This window comes from Passer montanus, unplaced genomic scaffold (genome assembly GCF_014805655.1).
Source record: "Passer montanus isolate IOZ18808 unplaced genomic scaffold, ASM1480565v1 scaffold59, whole genome shotgun sequence".
NCBI classification, from domain to species: domain Eukaryota; kingdom Metazoa; phylum Chordata; class Aves; order Passeriformes; family Passeridae; genus Passer; species Passer montanus.
Window position 1 is genome coordinate 2416249 of NW_024370926.1, and position 18458 is coordinate 2434706.

At 41.6% G+C, this 18458-nt stretch overlaps 1 protein-coding gene across 1 annotated transcript in view; it reads left to right on the top strand.

Annotated features, from left to right (window-relative positions):
• The window catches only part of OBSCN (obscurin, cytoskeletal calmodulin and titin-interacting RhoGEF), a 181967-nt gene that overhangs the window by 109035 nt on the left and 54474 nt on the right, over positions 1 to 18458 (top strand). The window contains exons 62-80 of the mRNA XM_039726425.1: positions 490 to 777; positions 2256 to 2528; positions 3564 to 4919; positions 5494 to 5772; positions 6627 to 6705; positions 7071 to 7189; positions 8165 to 8362; positions 8777 to 8809; positions 8898 to 8996; positions 9468 to 9686; positions 10458 to 10524; positions 10626 to 10645; positions 10956 to 11084; positions 11824 to 11963; positions 12346 to 12546; positions 12889 to 12971; positions 14040 to 14213; positions 15960 to 16119; positions 16719 to 16835. Of these exons, the coding sequence (XP_039582359.1) occupies positions 490 to 777; positions 2256 to 2528; positions 3564 to 4919; positions 5494 to 5772; positions 6627 to 6705; positions 7071 to 7189; positions 8165 to 8362; positions 8777 to 8809; positions 8898 to 8996; positions 9468 to 9686; positions 10458 to 10524; positions 10626 to 10645; positions 10956 to 11084; positions 11824 to 11963; positions 12346 to 12546; positions 12889 to 12971; positions 14040 to 14213; positions 15960 to 16119; positions 16719 to 16835 (4034 nt within the window). The remainder of the gene's footprint in view (positions 1 to 489; positions 778 to 2255; positions 2529 to 3563; positions 4920 to 5493; positions 5773 to 6626; positions 6706 to 7070; positions 7190 to 8164; positions 8363 to 8776; positions 8810 to 8897; positions 8997 to 9467; positions 9687 to 10457; positions 10525 to 10625; positions 10646 to 10955; positions 11085 to 11823; positions 11964 to 12345; positions 12547 to 12888; positions 12972 to 14039; positions 14214 to 15959; positions 16120 to 16718; positions 16836 to 18458) is intronic.

Here is an 18458-nt window from a genome sequence, read left to right on the forward strand (position 1 = left end):
TACTGCAATTACACAGAAGTGGAATGACTCGTTATTAAAATATTTGAGTTATTCTTTAGTCCCATAATAACTTGATTTCAATTAAGGCCAGACCTAAAATAAACACAATCAAGGCTCAAATGTGCTTGGAATTTTCAGTTGAACTCCTTGATACTATGGACTGTGTAGGATTATCTTTATTCTAAGCTTGGTGGGACAAAGAGGTTAATTATATATACAAGAGGTTAATTTTTTGAGAGTTGGAAAATGAATGTTTCTCAGCATAGATCAGGGCAGATAAGGGCAAGTCAGTGGAGGACAGGTACTCATGGTCATGACTTTATACTCAACTTTACAACAAGGAGAATACTCGGTCCATTGCGTTTCTGTCCTCACGGAGAAGAAGGAGGACAGAAGTGACTTCTTCACTTCGCAGAAGGCTCTGGGGTGTTTTAGGATGAAGTGTTACTGCTCACAGCATACATCACAGGACCTCTGTTGTGCCCCCAGCCCTCCCCGAGCCACCCGAAGAGCCAGAAGTTCTAAGTCAGAGCAGCCACTCTGTCACCCTGTCCTGGCACAAGCCGCTGGGCGACGGCGGCCGGGACATCCTGGGCTACAAGGTGGAGAGGAAAATCCCAGGAGTTGGCTGGCAGTCGTGCAGAGAGGGCCTCATCCAAAACACGGAGCTCACTGTGGATGGCCTCAGCCCGGGGGAGCCCTACAGATTCCGCGTGTCGGCCGTAAATAAAGCGGGGGCCAGCGAGGCGGTGCACTTCCCCCAGATGGTGCGGTTAGGTGAGGATGGACACAGCTCCAGGGAGGACTGCAAGCTCCTGCAGACCCTACATTTTGCATGGCATGCCTGCTTCACCCATTCCAGGCATCTCCCAGTGCAATATCTTTCAGTGCTTGGCTGCCAACACAAAAGAGGAGGAAGTGCTTGGGATAAAAAGCTCGTTCTGGGCTGCTGTGAACAAAAGCTGCTGTGATTTTAGCACTGTTCTTTTATTTCCTCCACTGCATCCAGCTGTCTTGCAGCCTGCACTGCATCATCCACGTGCTGACCCATCGCCATGGGTTTCTTGCACTGCACCCATGTGTTGGGCAGTCACTATGAGTGTCTTTTCTGGTGGAGTTAGGATGGAATGAGTGAAAAAGGGCATGCTAGAATGTGTTTGGAGTAACCAAGACTGTGACCATGAGTGAGCAATGTTGTCTTCTTCACCCATCTTTTTAATGTTTTTTATGCATCTTTTTCAAGAATTCTCCCAAAGATAATGCTGAGGGACACAGTTCCTTCTCTGTCTGATGGTGAAACTTTGGAAGCTTCAGTAGGATGAGGAGTCTCTCTCAATCTTTCTTTTCTTGCAACTCTTTCTCTGGTGTCACTCATCTAAATTCCTCAAAATTAGTATAATGATAAAAAATACTCTTTTGCTTAAGGTTCAGGTACACAATATCTTTTTTTAGTAACAATAACAGCTGCCAGTGCTGGACCCTGATGACTCTGCACATGCTGACTTTCTCAACAACAAACCCCAGGCTTTTTGGGCAGCAATCCCCTCACCCTGGTGAAACATGCAGAGAGGAAAGTAACCTTGAGGGATGTGCTGCTTTTGGGTACCCAGAACTGTCTTTTACATTCTAGTCAACATCTCTGACTTAAATATGGTTTTCTTTGAGGTATCATGGTTCCACAAACAGCATTCTGTTGGTAGACCTCCTTCCAAAGTAAAGAAAATGCAGAGAATTTTTTGGTTTAAATTATTTATGCTTTTTGATAATTTTTACTCTTCCTCAGATTGCATAAATATATATCTATATTTTTCTTTTTATTTCAAGGCAGAGATGAATGCCTCTTTGAATAATCTCTTTTCATTCTATTTATTGTTTCTTTTTGTCTCACAATTTCTTCACTTTGAAACATTTAAGGTCTAGAAATCTGTAGAACTTCTTTTATACTGATGATGGGTAAATGAAGACCAGCAAACAAACACAGGAATGTGGAAAATGCAACCACTTCTGCATGTATGTGTTTAGATGGAGCTGGTTTAAGCACTGGGAGAGCTTGGAAAGTTGTTTTGATATTATCTTTGGAAGTGTACACTTTGGATGCTGCCAGTCTTTTAATTTTTTTTTTTTCCTTTGGTTGTCTACAATAGCTGAAAAATCTGTAAATGATGTATGGGTTGCTTGGATATTGTATGGAGTGGAGTTCCTTAAAGCCACATGATTGTTCTTTGTGTTAATTCACTTTATTTCTGTAATTGCAGAGCCTCCAGTAACCATCACCCAACCTTTGGTGGGAGGATCTGTCTCAGAAGGGGGGGTGGCTCGCCTGGAGTGCACATTATCAAGTAAAACTGAGGAGAAAGTGACTTGGTTCAAGGGAAAAGAGCAAATAAAAGCCGGAGGGAGATACGAGATCGTCTCTGATGGAACGAAGCAGATACTCATTATCCGTGGATTTAAACCTGAGGATCAGGACAGCTACACCTGCATGGCTTCTCCAGAAGTCAAATCTGTTGCCAGCCTGTGTCTTGAAGGTATGGAGTGTGCATTGCTGGGGTGTTAAATCAGGTCTGGTATGGACATCCAGGGCAATCTCCACAGCTAGACTGGAATTCATTTTCTTTTACAAGCTAAGATAACAACCCACAAGGAATTGTTATTTTCCTGTTTGGCATTGCCCTGTATGTTCCTGCATCCCAAATAGATTTGAGTTGCTCAGATTAGAGTTTCAGGAGACAGATATTTAAGGCGTGGCATTATTGTCTCTATGTGAGTTTTTGGTGCCTTTTGAAGGGCTTTAGGGTGTTCTGTGGATGTCCCAGACAACATGGAGCATCTCAAAATGGACTGGGCAACATGTTAGAGGCATTTGAATGTGTCCCAGACACCTTCAGACTTAGGCACATGCAACCAAGCAGGTGTGTCCATGTGAGATGGGAGTCCCAGCTCCCAGCACAGCCACTGGAGATCTGTTCAGGACAGACAGGGAAGCCCTGTATATCTGGGAGATAGGATGAGCCTGGGTGGCTTTTCAGGCTCCACTGGTAGTCTTAACAACAAGTTCATCAAGTGCAACTTTAAAAAGGGCACAGATTGATTTATTTGGTCCAAATGTGCAAGGAATAAATAAATTTTTTGAAAACCTGTTTGATAATGTTTTAAGTGCACACATAGAATCACAGGATTGTTGAGGTCGGACAGACCTCCTGAAGATGGTGTGGTCCATCCTCCTCCTGAAAGCATGGTCAGCTAGGACAAGTTCACCTGGACCAGATTAAATTATATCAACTTCCCAGAGAGGGTGTGAAGTCTCCTTCTCTGGAGATATCCAAAATCCATCTGGACACTGAATAATGTGATCTAGGAGACTGTGCTTGAGCAGGGAGGTTGGACTAAATGATATCCAACAGTCCCTTCCAAACTTCCCTATCCTGTGATTCTGTAAATTCCCATGTTGTCCTCAGTATGATGCTTAGTTAAATGCCTCTGAGACTCTCCTGTAGAACACTTCCATGTGCTTTCTCAAAACTCACAGACATTTAACTTCTCATCTGTTTCATTTCCTGCAGTTCCCACAGTGTCGATGCTGAAGGAGATTGCCAGGGAAGCTCCCCCTGCCAGCCGGGCTGAAGAGCAGGTGGATGGACACATCCAGCCCAGCCTGCCCCCTGAAGCTGCCCAGGAGGGAGATCTTCACCTCCTGTGGGAAGCCCTGGCCAAGAAGCGCCGTATGAGCCGGGAACCCACCTTGGACTCCATCAGCGAGGTGCCTGAGGAGGATGAGAAGCTTCAGAAGCTGAGGAAGGAGGAAGCAGAGACGTCTCACTACTACTCAGAGGAGTACTCCACGTGTGACGAGCTGGCCAGGACAGGAGAGGCAGATTTCTCTTTCACAAGCTCTGATGATGAGTCCAGAGCTGGGACTCCTTCCCTAGTTAACTACCTCAAGAAAGCTGGGAAAAAGAGCACCAGCATTACCAGCAAGGTTCAGTCCACCTCCACAGGAAAACTATGGAAACAGTGGGAGACATCCACAGTGGAGACCACTGTGGCCACCACAGCTGCTCAGCCAGCTGAACCAGAGCTGCCAGATTTAGACGACCCCTCCATGAACAAGGCGGCTGTGAAGATCCAAGCCGCTTTCAAAGGCTACAAAGTCAGAAAAGAGATCAAGCAACAAGAGTGCCCGGTGTTTACCGAGACCTTCAAAGACTTCTCTGGAGAGCCTGGAAGCACCCTGCACCTGGAGTGTGTGGCCCACAGCAAAACCGACATGAACGTGCGCTGGCTGAAAGACGGGAAGGAGCTCTCGGATGGCCGCTACTACCACATAGACAACTACAGCGACGGCACCTGCTCCTTGATCATCGCCGGTCTGGACAGGAAGGATGCAGGTAAATACACCTGTGAGGCATCCAATAAGTTTGGCAAGGTCTCACACAGCGCTAAGGTGGTGGTTGGCACTCAGGAAGCTCAGGTTCTTGCTAAGGAGAAGAGGAGTAAGCAGAGCACCGACAGCGAGACGGAGAGCTCGTCCGGCAGCGAGCTGGACGACGCTTTCCGAAAAGCAGGAAGGAGACTCCACAGACTCTTCAGGGCCAAGATCTCCACGGAGATCTCGGATGTGGAGGAAGAGCTCTTTGTCAGCGCAGATGAAGGGGACATAGACGTGGTTGACCACCAGACGTACCGTGAGGATGACCAGTACATCTACATCAAGTTTGAAATCGTGTCTGAGGCCAAAACAGCCGCCACGCGGTTCAGAGAGATGTTTGGCGCTCTGGGAATTCCAGTGGAGATCGACATCTTGGAACAAGGCCCGAAAAAAATCGAATTGCGCATTGGGAAGGCATCACCTCCCACCTTTGGGAAGTTTCCACCTCCGGTAGCGAGACCTCCACCACCTTTGCTGACTTCTGACACAGGTAGGGGAAGCAAATCTTGCCTATTCCTTGGAAAAGACAGTGGGAACAGGTCACAATATAATTTTTTCACTCTCGAGCAAGTTTGGGTTTTTTTTTAATTAGTTGCAGATATTTTTATGAAAGCTTTGCACTTTTAGAAAAAATAATGACTTTTTAAATGATTTTTCATTTTGAGGGAGAGGAGGCAAACTGGTGAGGGGGTTACAATGTATTGGCTTATCTATGAAGCCCCTTTTCATGGTAGAAAGGTCACCTACTACAACATGACCGTAAATACTATGATTATGGTACTTAAATTAATTATGCAGGGTTTAGAATGGTTCTGAGGGAGACAAGACATTTTGACAAGGATAGGAGCAGGGATAATATATAGTTGGCAGCTGTAGTATTGGTATCAGCTGTGCTGATGGAGTATCTTCATAGTGCTAGGGAGTTTCTTGACTCTTTTCTAGAGAAAATATATTACTCTGCAATTTAAAAACTGGAAACCAGAAGTCTGGGCACCAGGGGCCTAAAATATATCTTTAACTAAAATCAAACTTTTCTTTCTTCTCTCCAACCACCCCACCTTTAGCCCCCATGTTCATGACCGAGCTCCAAAACCAAGAGGTCCAGGATGGGTACCCAGTGAGCTTCGACTGCATTGTCATTGGCAAACCCCTGCCCACGGTTCGCTGGTTCAAGGATGGCAAAGCTATTGAGGAAAACGATCATTACATGATTAATGAGGACCAGGAAGGGTGTCACCAGCTGATCATCACCGCTGTGGTGCCCACGGACATGGGCGTCTACCGCTGCCTCGCTGAGAACAACATGGGGGTGGCTTCAACCAAGGCAGAGCTTCGTGTGGACTGTAAGTCTCAAAATCACAGTAGAAAAAACAATTAAAGGAGTTCTGCTGAGACCTGATTCATTTTTTTTTTCCTCAAGGAAAGCACCATTTGATGCTGTTGAGTCAGGAACAGAAAGAAAGCCTTCAGGTGGATTAGGAGGTTAACTTTAATGAAAGTAGAGAGTCTTTTATAATGTGACTTGCTGAGGTGATACTTGATTGGTCTCAAAGTAGAAACATCTCACGTTGTTAGTGACTATGAATAGCACACTGTGAAGAGCCATGACTATAAACAATCGTTACAGAAAGAGAGGTAATTGTTTTCATTCTTTCCTCTAAGATTCTCAGGCTCAGCCTGGGAGAAATTATCTCTGTTCTTTCTTCGACTGAACTGAGAATCTCCACACTATTTACATTTTAAAGCAAGATGTTTTGGCCACAAAATTTTCACTTGCAAACTTCTTGGGTTTAGCTTGTTACAGAAAGAGAGGTAATTGTTTTAATTCTTTCCTCTAAGATTCTCAGGCTCAGCCTGGGAGAAATTATCTCTGTTCTTTCTTCGACTGAACTGAGAATCTCCACACTATTTACATTTTAAAGCAAGATGTTTTGGCCACAAAATTTTCACTTGCAAACTTCTTGGGTTTAGCTGGGTTTTGCTAACTCCAAGGCAAGGTTCAGAGCAAAGCTTTTGGGGTGAACAGAGGGGCATTTCATAATCCCGGGACGTGTAGGATCCTACCACAGTACAATATAAAATCCACCTGCCAGTCACTCAAATTAGTAAGGGAACTAAAATCAGTAAGAACTATTTAAGCAAGAAAAATATTTTCAAAGCTCAGATGATTCAAGACCTATCTTCTTCCATTTAACAGTGACGAGCACAGACTATGAGACAGCAGCAGATGCAACAGAGACATCATCTTATTACAGTGCCAAGGAATATATTTCAAGGTAAAATATGGAACTGTGGCTCTAACCTCTGACTCAGTGAGATCAATCTGTGTATTTATGCCAGGGTTGGGTTTGCTGTGTTGAGCAGGGCCAGGATAATGCCATAAAGGAGCATCCAGCCCAGCTGAGATGCAATAACTGCAACAGCTGCACATTTATCATGGGCAGAATTGCTCTGGAGCCTTCAGGCAAGCTGGGGTATTTCCTCAAGGAATCACTCTGTTACTTTTAATGTCAGATGGTGCTGAGTCTGTCCTCAGGATGCCAAAACCCAGAGACTGAATTTACCTAAAATAGGTCATTCTGATTCCAAACTCTTACCTGGAGTCCTGATTTTCTTCTTTCTAATCCCAATTGCTGCTTAGCCGAGAACAGGAGGAATCCACCACTGAGGAGGAGCAGTTGCCCCAGATCTTTGATGAGCTTCATGATATTCACGTGGCACCTGGAGCATCGCTGGCTAAATTTCACCTGAAGGTGAAAGGTGAGTGAATCCCATGGTATTGTCAGTTTTCCAGGTCTGATATCAGGTTGAAGTGCTGGACAAGGTTTTCCAAGGTGTTCTTCTACAGCTGTGACCTCAGGCTGAGCACCTTGCACTATTTCTGCACAAACCAGCTGGGGAATGTGTTCATGCTGCTGAACAGGAGCTGTTGGAGCGGACTCAGGCAGATTAAGCCTCATTTTTTGTCCATATATCCAGGCATAATGTGTTTCTGAAAACTGAATTCTGGATTTCTCTGAGCACAGGAGCATTAGAAATAATAAGCTTGACATTATTTGTTATCATTATTAATAGCTATCATTAGATACTACATATATATTTATATAGCATAAACAACTAGATCTAGTGTAACATATTTATATTAATCATAATTATGTAATAATATTAATAAAAATGAAGTCACTCTCCTTTATTCTCTTCAATAAATTAAGCAGTCATGGACTTGCCTTCCTCCATTAAAGGGTTGCTCCTACAATGTAAAAACTGCAAAAACATCCCTCTGGTGTTGGCTTTGGTAGGGAGAGGTAGGGATTTTCCTGTTTTCTCCTGTTGCTGTCTATAAAAATTATGAGAATGCATTTGGCTTCAACATTTCTCCTCATGAACCTTTCAAATCAGACCTAAGTGTTGATTTTTTCAACCTCCAAGGCATTTGCACATGCAGACAATATGAGGAGTGCCAGAAACTCAGGAGACAGGAAATAATTTTGCCACCTCCAAGGTGTTTGCACATGCAGACAATATGAGGAGTGCCAGAAACTCAGGAGACAGGAAATAATTTTGCCTGATAAATGGAATTTAATGCCTTTTTAAGTATTCCTAATTGGTTAAACCCTTGAAACAGGAGCCCTGTTAAAACCCTTGAAACAGCAGAGGGTCCGGCAGTTTGGAGATGCTCCCAAATCAGCGTTGCCAATGAATTTTGTTCTCTGTGTCTGTAACTGCTCCTCACAGGGTACCCTCAGCCTCGTCTCTATTGGTTCAAAAATGGGCAGCCCCTGAAGGCCTCAGATCGTATCCTCAAGACTGACAGGCAGGAATTCCACTCCCTGGAAATCCGTGATGTCACCAAAGCAGACGCCGGCCAATACTTGATTTTTGTCATCAACTCTGCTGGCTCTGCATATTCCTCGGCCAGGCTGGTAGTCAAAGGTGGGTGTTGCTCTGTTTTGGGCTGTTCCAGAGGTACTTGTCATGTTGTATATTTATTTTTTACTGAGGAAACCTCTCAAGGTAACTTAGGTGAGGGGGGAGAAGTCTGCAGGTAAAAGATGATGTGCACTACTCTTGGTTCCTAATTTATTCACCTGTAAATTTACTGTTTAAGAAGATGATGATGCCACTTCTCTGTGGTCTGACTGTTGTCTCATAAACAGGTGTTTTATTTTTGCGCATCCTCATTAACCTTAAAAGTTAATTTCATTAAAACTTAGGGGCTCTTACAAATCACACCAACATTTCTGTGTAATATTCTCCACTGGAGTCACTTTGGGAGCTTTTTCCTGCAACTCCTGGATTAACACTTATTTATAGTTGTCGTGTTGTTTTTTTCTCCTTGTGTTTCAGATCCTTATGAGAAAGAAGAGCCATCCAAAACAGGTGAGAGAAGCCACAGCAGGTGAGAACAGAAGCCCCAGGAATTTTTCAGTCTAAACTCACCATGCTTCTTCAATAATATTATTTCCAGATTCCCATGAGCAGCTGATACCGCCAAGATTCCTTGAAAGATTTACAAACAAGAAGGTGAAAAAGGGTGCAAGCATCACATTATCTGTCAAAGTTGAAGGTAAATGAGCAGATACCTCATCTTTCTGAATAACACTTGAAATGTGTAATTTCACAACACATTCTTCTCTCTCTGCCCCCAAGTGATTTTAACCTTATTTCCTATATCTGAAGTCTGGGATTCTACTCACAACTTACATTTCTTACACAGACACTTCATAGTAAAGCATCTTATTTTTTTTCACCTCCATTTTTCTGTATGTAAAAATGTGGATGATGACACTTTGCAGTATGATGGATGTTGACCATGCATTGTATGGTGATTGACAATTTTGTTTTTATGGAAAGATTTTATGTCTTTATGAGCATGCTGTAAAATGGTTTATCCTCCTTTATTGCATATTATGCCTGTTATTGTTGGGAAAGTATCAGAAAATGGATCAAACCAGCATTTTTTCACAGCAAGGCTCATCATTTTAAGGGAGGAACACAAACAGGAAGATTAAAGCTTATTGCACGAATTTTTCTTTAGGACATCCACCACCAACAGTCACTTGGATGAAAGAAGAGTCTCGGGAAGACATCCTGTGGATCAAAGCAGACACTCCTGGGTACAAACTGGCCAGCTCCAACATGCACCACAGCCTGATCCTGCTGGATGTCAAGAAGAAGTACAGTGGAGCTTACACCTGCATTGCCACCAACAAGGCTGGCCAGTCCATCTGCACTGCCAACCTGGAAGTTGCAGATGGTAAATCTTTGCCCCAACACAAACAATTTCCCTATATTTCCCTTTTATGCAGTGTCTAAGGGGAAAAAAACTCCGAAAAACCAAGTGTGACTGTTAAACAAATTATCCAATCACACCCAAAAAAAAAAATGCATTTTCTCAAGAGCAGCTATGATTTTGCTTCTCTTGCAAATGGTTGCACTCTTTACTTCTATAATATTTAGGATTTCTGACTCTGTCTTGTATTAACAGCAGCATATTTTCTGTATAAACAGAACGCAAGTCTAAGGAACAACCAAATTAAGTACAAATTTAAAGAAATGAAAGGCAATGTAAAGTAACTGGGAAAAGTCACCTTTTGAAAAATTATTTTGAATGCTTCACTCTGCTGAGGTATTTTGTATTAGAGTTGTTTGATTTTTGTAGGGTTTTCTAAGGCCTTTTTTCACACAATAAGATGGGGGGAAATCAAATGTATACTGGGAATTGGGGCAGAGCTGTGAAGAATTCCATTTTTCTGTTATCCTGCCTTGCATCCCACATTTTTATTGTACCAAGAGCTGCAGGAGCATAACTTGAGCAGTGTGGAGAAATGGGGCAATTACATATTTTCCACGGACAGGGAGAGGAGGGAGAAACCATTGCCATCCCAGGACTGGGAATATATATCCCAGGTCAGGAGCTGCTGCAGTGCTCCCAGTAATCCAAGTCTAGAAAATGTGCCTGCACTAAATAGCTAAAAAAGGACATTCTGTGCCTTCTGTCCTCTAATGACAAACCCCAATCTTGCAGTGAAAGAGGCTGAAGTCCTGACCCAGGAGCGTGTGATGGTGTCAGAAGCCATCATGACCACATTGGGGTAAGTTGCATGTGTGGGAGAAGGGGGATGTGTTCCTCATTTAGCTCTCCTTACTGCCCATTTTATTGTAACTTTTAACTCTGCTTTATTCTCTTTTTCAGAACTATTCAGTCCTCTGAAGGTAAGAGAAGCTGTTTTCTCTCTCTTCTTCCTGTCCTCCATATCTACAGCTGAGACTGCCAATGTATTTCATGTATCCATTCATTTTTGTCCACTTTTCTTGAAATTGTCTGAAAAGTTGGAACCTTTCAGGACTGCTCGCTGTTCAAGGGTGAATTATTTTGATGAACTTGAAAGCAAGCACAGTTTTAAAAACAGGAGAAGGGAAGAAAATTAAACCTTCCTTCCACAGAAACTTTTATTACTCAAAAAGAGATGAATTTTCAATGACACTGCCAGCTTAATAACAAATTCTCTTTTTTTTTTTCCAGGAGACCTTGAAGCTGGCAGAGAAGGTGTGCCCAAAAGTCCTATTTCATTAGCTGATGTTGGCTCAGAAGAGTTCTTCCAGAAACTCACCTCACGTATCTCAGAAATGGTATCTGCAAAAATAACTCAGGGTAAGGAATCTGAAAAACACAGTTTAATTATGGTAGAAAAAAAACCAAAACCAAACTCCATCTCTTTTTTTAAGTGTTGCTTAATTATAAGTGAGATTTACACAGTAGGTTTCGAGATATTCTATATAAGCAAACGAACATTTCTCAGTGCTTAGGGGTAAGAAATTTAAGTAGAAATCCATCTAACCTACACATTTCCGTCTAGAATGTTGAACTAGGAAAAAAGCTATTACAGTAAATTGTAAAAATATAAGTGTACTTTGCCTATCTTAGGTATTTTGAGTTCCTCAGACATTCATCATTCCGAAATCAGAAAGAATCCTGTTTCTGTACTTCCCACATCTTCAAGTTTTAGCTCACAGTGGAATTTTAAAATCAAATTAAGGCTGAAAATTCTGTGCACAGCTGTGCAGTAATCCAGTGATTTGTTGAGTTGGATGAAAAATTCTGGTTTGTGTCTGCCCTGATCATCTTGTAGAAAAAGTTTAACTTGGAGCAAAAATAGAGGCATTAACTCTTCAACAAGCATTCTTGCAGTGCAGTGGCAATACATGCAGTAGGCCTGCAACACCATGTGTTAAAGCATCCAAATTATTAATTTAATCCTAAATATCAATGGGAAATCACACTAAATATTACTGTGAATGCTCTTCCTAGAAAGAAGAAAAATTATGATAGATTTGGTTGATGTTTACATTGGGGATATTATTAAATACTTTGCTGTTGCTCTGCTCTTCAGCTAAACTTCGAGTACCAGGTGCAGAAAGTGATGATGAGTCAAGAACTCCCTCTGCATCTCCTCGCCATGGACGATCCAGACCTTCATCCATTGCTCAGGAATCCTCCTCTGAATCCGAAGATGGAGATTCCAGAGGGGAGGTATGACATCTCTATGGGTAACTTGGACACAAGGAGAAAACTAAACTTAGAATGACCAACCTACTGTGGTGTAGGGATCTCCATCCTCTTTCATGATGTGATTCAGTTTTGTAGGTGTATTTAGTAGTTAAATGTTGTGTCTGTGATACACAGCTCAGAGAATCAAATTCTGATGCTCACCCTGTGATCCTGAACAAGTGGTTCAAGTCAACATGATCAAGACATACCCATGACTTGGCAGCTCTTGCTTTCACAGCTGAACTTCAGGAAGTCAGAACTTGATTCTCTGTGGCCTTGGATAGAGCTGGCCAGAGGAATCTTGGTGGGAAGTTCTTCACGAGGGAAATAGGAGCACAAAGTGACTGTAATTTTGTGCCTGCAGATCTTTGATGTCTACATGGTCACTGCTGACTACGTGCCCGCGGCACCGGACAAGGAGACCATCACCCTGAAGGAAGGACAGTATGTGGAAGTCCTGGATTCAGCTCATCCTCTGAAATGGCTGGTCAGGACTAAACCCACGAAATCGAGTCCCTCTCGACAGGGTTGGGTGTCTCCAGCTTATCTGGACAAGAAATTAAAGGTGACTGATCATGTTTGGGTATTTCTCCTTTAAAATTTCTTGTTCCTGTTGCAGTTTAGAGCTGTCCCTTTTGCAAGGAGTGATAGCAGAGGAGGTTGTTGAAGGGGTCTGGAACAAGGTTGTACTTTTTCAAGTTTTTATTAGACAATATTTCTGGTCTGTGCAGGGGTTTCTGGGTTGAAAAGACCTAAAAATTCTCCAGTACAAAAGAAATTTCACACTGGTTAGTAATTGTTGGACTAAACAGGACTGTGAACGCATGAGAGATATTCCTCAGTATGTATAGATAAAAGCACTGTCCACTTCCAAGAATTATTTTAATTTTTTTTTCTAATATTGTAGTTATCACCAGAATGGGGAGCAACAGAAATTCCAGAGTTTCCTGGAGAGTTTGTTTCTGAAGATGAATACAAAAGGAAGCTAAGGTGAGCTCATGTCATTTGGTATTTGCACCTTTGAATTTTCCTGCCTTTTGAGCCACTTGTATTTTGTGATTGATTTCAGCTTAGGAAAATTCCAGGCAACCAAGGTCACAGAATCCTAGAATGGATTGGGTTGGAAGGGACCTTAAACACCATCTAATGTCAACAAGTCCTGTGGAAAGGACTTCCACTGGCCCCATCCATCCATCCATCCATCCATCCATCCATCCATCCATCCATCCATCCATCCATCCATCCATCCATATGACGCCTTAAGAGGCTGACCTGGAACAGAGGCTTAGGAAAATTCCAGGCAATCAAGGTCACAGAATCCTAGAATGGATTGGGTTGGAAGGGACCTTAAACACCATCTAATGTCAACAAGTCCTGTGGAAAGGGGATATCTTCCACTGGCTCCATCCATCCATCCATCCATCCATCCATCCATCCATCCATCCATCCATCCATCCATCCATCCATATGACGCCTTAAGAGGCTGACCTGGAACAGAGACTAGATAGATTTAAATGAATAAAATAGGTATTTATTAAAAAGGCCTTCAAAGGATACACCTTGGGCAGTGCAAGAGCCAGGCTGTGGCTCTACCTAAGATGGATGCCAGGTCACAAGTTTTCGCACTTTTATAAGTTTTGGTCCATTTCCATATTGGGGTTAATTGTCCAATTACAGCTTCAGGTTATGCAGTCCCATCCTCCCAGATTGCTCTCCTCAGTTCTCCATTGTTTACACTTTTTGGGCCCAAAGCTGCAATGGTGTCCTTGGTTCTGGGGCTGGAAAAGGATTGTTTTGTCTGACTGAACTGTGAGGAGAACTTGCTAACACTTTACATGAAATTCAGAGTTCTGTACACCAATGCAGTACAGAATCTGGAAAATACGAAAGCTAAACCTCAAGGCATCACATGCATCCATCAATCCCCAGAGGGGATCTTTCTACCCCAGGAGTTGCTTCCTCTCATCATAAATCCCCACTTTACAGTCTAAAAGCCTTATAAGGACAATTGTGATGATTTTTCTGTGATTTCTTTCTGCCTCTCTGTCTCCCCTTCAGTGTTCTCATTCAGGAGCTGCTGATCTCAGAGGAAGATTACATTCAGGATTTACAGTTCCTCCAGACTCATCACCTTAGGTACACTGAGACCTGTCCCAGTGTGCCAGGAGCTGTTGCCAGTCAGAAATCCACCATCTTCAGGAACATTGATGACATTGGTCGCTTCCATTCCAGGTGGGCATTTCCAAGTGCCTTCATTGAAGACCAAAGAGTGGCATTATTATTATTATTATTATTATTATTATTATTATTATCATTATCATTATCATTATTGTTGTTATTATTGTTATTATTGTTATTATTGTTATTATTGTTATTATTGTTATTATTACTACTATTACTACCATTACTATTATTTTATTATCGTTATCACTATTATAATAAATAGTATAATTATTATTGTTATCATTATTATAATTATCATTATTATTATTATTATTACTACTTACTGTTGATACTGTTATGATTACTTATATTTTTATTATTATTACTACTTTTCTTACTATTATTCCTGATGTGGAGCACTGGCACTGCTGAGGTGCAAGGGAATTGATGTTCCTTTCAGGAGGGTAAATGATGGCATGGCTTAAATCATACCACAGGGTTAGGACTTCCATAATCCCATTCAGAACTACAAGGCTTCCTGTGTACAGCTCATTTCCTACTCTTTCAAGTGAATTTAACTGAGAAACAGTGAATTATGTTAAAAAAGCAGCAAGATCTTACAGGCACCTCAGTGGTGTCTTCATAGAGATATTAATTCAGGTAAAACTGATGTCAGCATCCATGAATTTCACAAAACCTTCCTCTATCCCAGGATGCTCCAAGACCCATCCAACCTGGCCTTGGACACTTTCCAGGGAGGCAGGGGCAGCCACAGCTGCTTTGGGAAACCTGTGCCAGGGCCTCACCACTGTCACAAGGAAGAATTTCTTCCTAATAACCCATCCAATCCAGCCCTCTGTCAGTATAAAGCCATTCCCCCTGTCCTGTCCTCCTGCCCATTGTCCAAAGCCCCGGCTGAGAGGAATGGCAGTGTGCTGGGTGAAGAGGCACTGAGTAGTTTAATCCTAATGTGGCAACATCTCTTATTTCCCCCCATCATTTCTTCCTTGGTTGAAAAGACAGGTGTCTGCTAAGGAAGGCAGGAGCCTCCCTAGAAATGGAAAATGCAAACCTCCTCCCTCTGATTTATTATAATTTTTGAAATTAAGGGGCTCTCAGGCAAAGATATGAAAATAGGAAGAACAGTTCTTTAATAGGAAAATTAAAAATACAAATGCAATAGTACAAAAAAAGAAAACAAACCACAGCCAGAGTCAGAGCAGGAGCTGAGCCCTGTGGGTCAGGGTGGTGGCACAGTCCCATCCCATGGGGGCTCAGCCCTCCTGCAGTGCCAGCTGTGCTTCTGCTGGAGCAGGGATCCTGCACAAGGCTGCAGTTTTCCTCTGCAGCTCCAGGGCTGCTGGAGATGGGCCTGCTCTTCCTCTGGGAATGCAGGGCAGGAGAAAGCTGCTCCTCTGGGAATGCAGTGGCCAAAGGCTGCTGTGCTGTTCCAGGCTCAGATTGGATCCAGGTAGGAATGCTTGGCTCCTGCCCTGGGCGGAGCATCTCCCCATGGGATGCTGGAATTTGATCAGCCCTGCAGGGACACTCAGTGGCCATGGACAGCAGAGATCTCCTGGAGGGAGGAGTGGCTGTGGGAGAGGAAAAGAAAACTGCCCCATGAACAGACAAGAACTGCCCCAGCTCTGACAGATGGAAATAAAACCACCCCCAAACCACATCTTACACCCCAGGACAATTTCCCTTCACCTGTGCTCGCATGGCATCTCCCGATTCCCAGCCTGGCTGCTGGGGCTGTGTTTAGCCTCACTCCAGCCCCTTCTCCTGAGATGCCCTGTGCTCCTGTGCCCACAGTGTGTTCCTGCGGAGCCTGCAGGGCTGTGACACCGACGACGACGTGGCCATGTGCTTCATCAAGCACGAAGCAGAGTTTAACAGGTACATCCAGTACCTGGTGGGAAGGGTCCAGGCAGAGTCAATTGTCGTCAGCAAAGCTGTCCAGGATTTCTACAAGGTAAGGCAGGAGCCAAAGCACCTGTGGGAAGTTCATCCTGTAACTCACTCCATCAAGAAATGTCATTGTTAATCATAAATATGAACCTCAAAAGGTTCATATAATAGCAAAAATTTATTGATTTAAAATGAATTAAACTTTAAAAATTATTAAAGCTAATGATTTTTAGTTCACTTTCTAGCTTTTTATGGTTAGTATGGCCAATATGGGAACATATTTACATATACTTATGCATTTATTAATATTACAAAAATTATACAGACATGAACATGGCTGTGTTTATGTAATTGTAATTAAGGGACATAATTAAACTTTAAAAATTATTAGAACTAATGATTTTTAGTTAACTTTCTAGCTTTTTATGGTTAGTATGTCCAATATGGAACATATTTACATATACTTATACAGACATGAACATGGCTGTGTTTATGTAATTGTAATTAAGGGACATTTTAAAGGTCACCATATTATAAGACCAAGAGAACCACATAAATCATAAATATCGGTAAGCAAATCTTGTTTCTCTGTTCCAGCTACTCAGGATTTTTTCTTCTGCTCTTTATAACAGCCTTTCCTTGTTATCCCATGTATTTTTTCAGAGATACACAGATGAATTTTTAACTAATGAAGATCCCTCACAGCCACTTATCCCACCACTGCAGCACTACCTGGAAAAACCCATAAACAGGATCCAGCAGTACCAGACAATAATTAAGGTAAAGAGATGTGTTTACAGGTTTATGTTCTGCTCTGTGCAGCTTGTGCAGAAAAAGATTTTATTTTTATTTCTTTTTTTCTTGACTTCCTTCTGATAAAACTACAATTGAAAACTGCTTGAGTAAATAAGAGATTAATCATCACCAGTGGTGGTGTTCTCCAAATAGTTTTGTAAATGTAAATCCAGGTGGAGGTTCACAGAATCCAACCCCATCAAGTTCAGTGAGCTTTATCTTTAAATATATGAAAAAATGTAATATAATATAATATAATATAATATAATATAATATAATATAATATAATATAATACATATTATGTTGGATGACAGGTATAAATTTGCTTCAAACTCAGCAACATTTGTTACAAAAATAAGCAGTTTTCAGGTCTAACATAATGACTTACCACTCCTTTTCCTTATGTTTTATACTGATATTACAGTAAGATGAAATTCTTATTTTCTGAAAAGCTTTGCCCCATTCTACCATTCTGAAATATTTTGTCTTTCAGGACTGCATTTGTCCCACTGTCTTAGACCATAATGTAATTGTAATTAAGGGACATTTTAAAGGTCACCATATTATAAGACCAAGAGAACCACATAAATCATAAATATCGGTAAGCAAATCTTGTTTCTCTGTTCCAGCTACTCAGGATTTTTTCTTCTGCTCTTTATAACAGCCTTTCCTTGTTATCCCATGTATTTTTTCAGAGATACACAGATGAATTTTTAACTAATGAAGATCCCTCACAGCCACTTATCCCACCACTGCAGCACTACCTGGAAAAACCCATAAACAGGATCCAGCAGTACCAGACAATAATTAAGGTAAAGAGATGTGTTTACAGGTTTATGTTCTGCTCTGTGCAGCTTGTGCAGAAAAAGATTTTATTTTTATTTCTTTTTTTCTTGACTTCCTTCTGATAAAACTACAATTGAAAACTGCTTGAGTAAATAAGAGATTAATCATCACCAGTGGTGGTGTTCTCCAAATAGTTTTGTAAATGTAAATCCAGGTGGAGGTTCACAGAATCCAACCCCATCAAGTTCAGTGAGCTTTATCTTTAAATATATGAAAAAATGTAATATAATATAATATAATGTAATATAATGTAATATAATGTAATATAATGTAATATAATGTAATATAATGTAATATAATGTAATATAATATAATGTAATATAATATAATATATTGGATGACAGGTATAAATATGCTTCAAACTCAGCAACATCTATGTTACCAAAATAAGCAGTTTTCAGGTCTAAGATAATGACACACCACTTCTTTTCCTTATGTTTTATTCTGATATTATAGTAAGATGAAATTCCTGTTTTCTGAAAAGCTTTGCCCCATTCTACCATCCTGAAATATTTTGTCTTTCATGTTTGCATCTGTTCCACTGTTTTAGAGTGCAAACATTTCAGAGCAGCATTTTAGACAGTATTTTTATGGGGAATAGCACTAGGATACTCAGGAAGAAAATAACCATGGCAAAATATTTATGTATTCTGGTGTTGTATAAAGGAGCAGTTTGGATATTTTTGAAGAACTTTCTACTTTTGAACACAATCTTGCTCACAAACAGCAACATTTTTAAGGACCTCTTGGAGGAGCAAAGG